At 36.8% G+C, this 4,076-nt stretch overlaps 1 protein-coding gene across 1 annotated transcript; it reads right to left on the reverse strand.

Moving 5' to 3' along the window:
* Window positions 1–1,634: 1,634 nt before the first annotated feature.
* LOC139141552 (uncharacterized) lies at window positions 1,635–2,264 on the reverse strand. The gene has a single exon (XM_070711144.1). It carries the CDS (start codon window positions 2,262–2,264, stop codon window positions 1,635–1,637), a length of 630 nt encoding a protein of 209 aa, XP_070567245.1.
* Window positions 2,265–4,076: the final 1,812 nt, after the last annotated feature.

Below are 4,076 nucleotides of genomic sequence, written 5' to 3' on the forward strand. Positions count from 1 at the left end.
GCATCAAACCTCGTATTGGTCCATCTGACCATTGAACACGCTCGTCGGAAATACGGTCGAATGAACGAACAATACGTATAACTGCATTTACTGCAAGTAAGCCGTTTTTAATTCGCACAATATTTTTTTTTTTACATCCATCAAAACCAACATAAAATAACATGTCACATGGGATTTGAATCTAACACTTTCTACTGTAAATTTGTCATAATGAGATTAAATCGCCACATATATAAGTATCAACTTACACTTTATTAAACGGCGGAAGCGCCGTAGGGCTCTGGGCAGTTTGACCGTACTTAATAATTATTCCCTATCCAGCTACCGTACCTAACAAATCTGCTACATTATATTTTTACATTACGTTTGCATATATATGTTTTGATTTACTTAAATGATAAATTACCATGCGACAGATATTTATTGCTGTTACCTTTACCTCTAGCAAGGTCAGTGTTATGGACTTTCGTAACTGCCAAGTGATGGCAAAAAAGTCGGAATGTCAAAATCGAGGCACAATAAAGAGAAGAATGATCGCCCGATGAATTCCATCGATAAAACCTTAACAAAACAAGTTTGCACGACTACCATGCATAGGAAGAATACGGTGAGAGACAATATCCAATATTAATAATCATCTAAACAGCCATACATATCCATAACGTATTTTCTATTCTTAGAATTAGGAAAGTTGTCAAATGCTGTGAACGCCTGCTATTGGTGCGCCGTTATATTTTATTTCTTGTTTATCACTTTGCCATAAATTTTATATTTAACTTCGGGTGTTTATCTTTGAAAACAGATCTACTTCCTTGGGCGGGTATGAGGAATCGAGGAAAAGTAAACCTAATTGGTTTATCTAGCCAATGATTTTGTGACAGCGGCCTATGAAAGTTTCAAAAACGAAAATCCCTAAAAATAATGAATCAAAAAAGAAAATATGATTTTTTATCTGGTCTTGAGTTTTTTACAATTAGGTTGTCGAATCCTTTTTAGAACATCTTGCAAGTAGATTACCGCTGATAAAATACTTTGTGCGCTAAAATAGAGACAGAAATTTGCTGAAGCTTAGAGAGAAAATATGTAGTAAGATGGCGTTATATTTCAATCATGTATTACAGATTTATGAAATATCATTGCCATATCGATATATCATTCCGCGTAGTACGCTCAACGTCCAATTCTTGATTATTAATCCATATATCCTACTATGTTTACGTCCAGTTTTATTAGAATTAGGCCTAGTTTTGGATAATTGCAAAATTATGAAATATTATTTTAATCTATTGAGAAGAGATGTGGAAGAAAACGAGCGGCGACTGCCATAATTATTTTCAATTATTATGAATGCTCACTTTCATGCAAATATACATAAAAGATTATGAAAACAGTCTCCGAAAAAGCGAACTTTTGGACTTTTTTCACACCTGTCACAATGTACTTCTCCCAGAACTGTTCCAATTGAGTTTTACGCATTTGATTAAATGATGTATTACTATTATGTCTGAATATCAAATGAAAATGGCTAATAATTACTTAGATGGAGCGATTTCGCGTTGCAATCATCACTTCGTCGCTCTTTAACTAATAAAAAGTTTTCTGTCCTTAAAAAAGACTACATAAGGAGGTACGTCTTAAGATTTGCTTGCGTTTTCCGTCTTGATTTCTGTATAAGTCACTGACTTTTCTTTACTCTTCACGCCGTTGTTTTTGTCTTCTTTTCCCTGGACTTCTACTTCATTATCAGCCACTGGACCCTCTGTTGTACTTTGCCCTTCTTTTGGCGGTACAGTTTCTTGCTCGGCTGTGTCTTTAGCAGCCACCTTTTCTACCTGCTCGCTGACGTCATTGTTCTTTTCACCTTCTTCAGTATTGGTTGCAGCAACAGAGTTGGTACCGTCTTTCTCCTTTGCCACTTCATCAATCTTTTTGTTTTCTCCGGTTCGTTCCGAAGTATTTTCTCCCTCGTTTACGGGTTCTTTGGAAACTTCGTTGGCGTTATTACTCAGCGTTGAGGTTTGCTCATTTTCTGTTGCGGCTTCCGCATTGGTCGTTTTGCGTTCCGAAGACTGCAAGGGTGTCTCCGGGCTAGCAGCTTTCTCCTTTGCTTGGCGTCGTTTGTTCCACAGGCACACGAACGCAATGAACAGAGCTATGGCAGTGACACAGATCAGACAGATAACTCCCATAAGAGCAAATAGCACCAGTGATGGTATGCCGTCACTTTCTCCGTTTCCATGAGCGGGGCCGTTTGTCGTTGGCATCGTAGAAATCAGAATTATAGAGTACCGTGAACGTTGCAATGTACTGGCAGTGTGTGAAATCAGTGGCAATGTTAGTGTTCAGGACAGACTCTATCGGACACTACCACTAGTTCAAGACAGTTTTACTTTTCACCTCAAAATATCAGTTCGGCCTCCCGGTCTGTATTGGCTGCTTTGATCACATGACTATGACACCAGGATCACGGGTAATATCAAACGTTTTCACATTCTCCAATTATAGCCTCGAGATATTGATATTTCCTGGCGTATTTCCACCTTCTATATTAGACTCTCTTGCGCTCTAAATACACATCCGTTTGATTTGAAGTCGCAGAACCTGTAATTCGCGTCAGATATTTTAAGGAAATGTAACTTTGCACCTTGCGATCAACACATTAAAGGGGGGTGGTCGTCGGAACTGCGCTAGTGCGACTTTCTTGTTTATAAACAATGTATTTCATGCATGATATCTATTTGCATCACTTCAACATAGCTGCAACATATAAAGTTTACGATATTCATTGTTAACAAGCATGTTTCAACTTTCATCCATCGCCAACGTACCCTAGATACAGTATTTACATCGGTCGTAGGGATCCCTGGCAACCTTTGAGCAGAGTTCCGACGACCACCCCCTTTAACGGTCCCATGTTTTAGAAGCAATATTAGGATGAATGCATTTATGTGTGCACGAACGCACGCACAACAAACACACACGCACGTACGTACGTACGCAATCATACTTGCACGTGCGATGTTCGTTTTAGAGTGATCGAGCCACTCAGTAAATTTTTATCAATCATTTTCTTTCTTTTTTTGAATAATTGAAAAATAAAGAAGTAGAAAGAAAAATGAGCAAAAAGGAACAGGTCATAAAACTATTTTTCTGGTTATGAGCTGTTCAGATATTAAAAAGTCTCTCCGGATTTTGTAAGTCATTTAGGTTGATAACTTTGGGTCTCAAATGCTCTATATATTGAATTTAATTAAAAACTTCAATGATTTCATAAATCAGCAACAGAGTTGATTTCATAAACCATTGTATTTTTTATGGAAACCAATTCCCTTTATTTCATCGCTCATGATACATAGGCCAACCATACTGCTTCTTACATTGAAACGGCAAAAACTTAAATACTTCAAGTATTTCAACAGTTTGGTTTTTATTTTATATATAGTAAAAAATCATATTTCCCAGCCAACATTCTTATAATTTTTGTATAAATTGATTATTTCTTGTTTAATAGAATGATGAACAACTGCTTAATATGAAGAAGTATACAACATTAAGTGGGCAACCGAAAATCCCCGTGAATTCCCGTTTTAGCAATTTTAATTTTTGATTTTCATACTTTAAGGTAGTACGGTATGCGCCTCCAAAGTGAAAGACTTAAACTTTTGCTCAAACTTTCAACCATTCTTTTTCCAAATCAAGAATAAAAATCAGGGCGACCGTGCAAATCTTGGTACTACAGAAACAAATAACCCAAGATTTACGGATATTTAAAAACAAAATGGCCGCCATCCCTATGTTAACTCTACGTAGAAAAATAAAATTACTTGAATGTTTATAAGTTTTAGGGGAGACGAACGAGCTGACTGCTTTCCATTTTCGCAAAAAATTACAATGAAGTCATATTAACGCATGCGTACTTATAACGACATCTATTGATAGTATAATTTTTCATATATAATGTATGAAGTAGCACTCTGACGGTCGATTTGTCATATACTAATACAGGTCTCACACATCAATAGGTTATGACCGACACATTGGATCCCAACTTCAATGAGATACGGAGGTTCTAGCGC

The sequence above is a fragment of the Ptychodera flava genome, chromosome 10, assembly GCF_041260155.1.
Source record: "Ptychodera flava strain L36383 chromosome 10, AS_Pfla_20210202, whole genome shotgun sequence".
NCBI classification, from domain to species: Eukaryota; Metazoa; Hemichordata; class Enteropneusta; family Ptychoderidae; genus Ptychodera; species Ptychodera flava.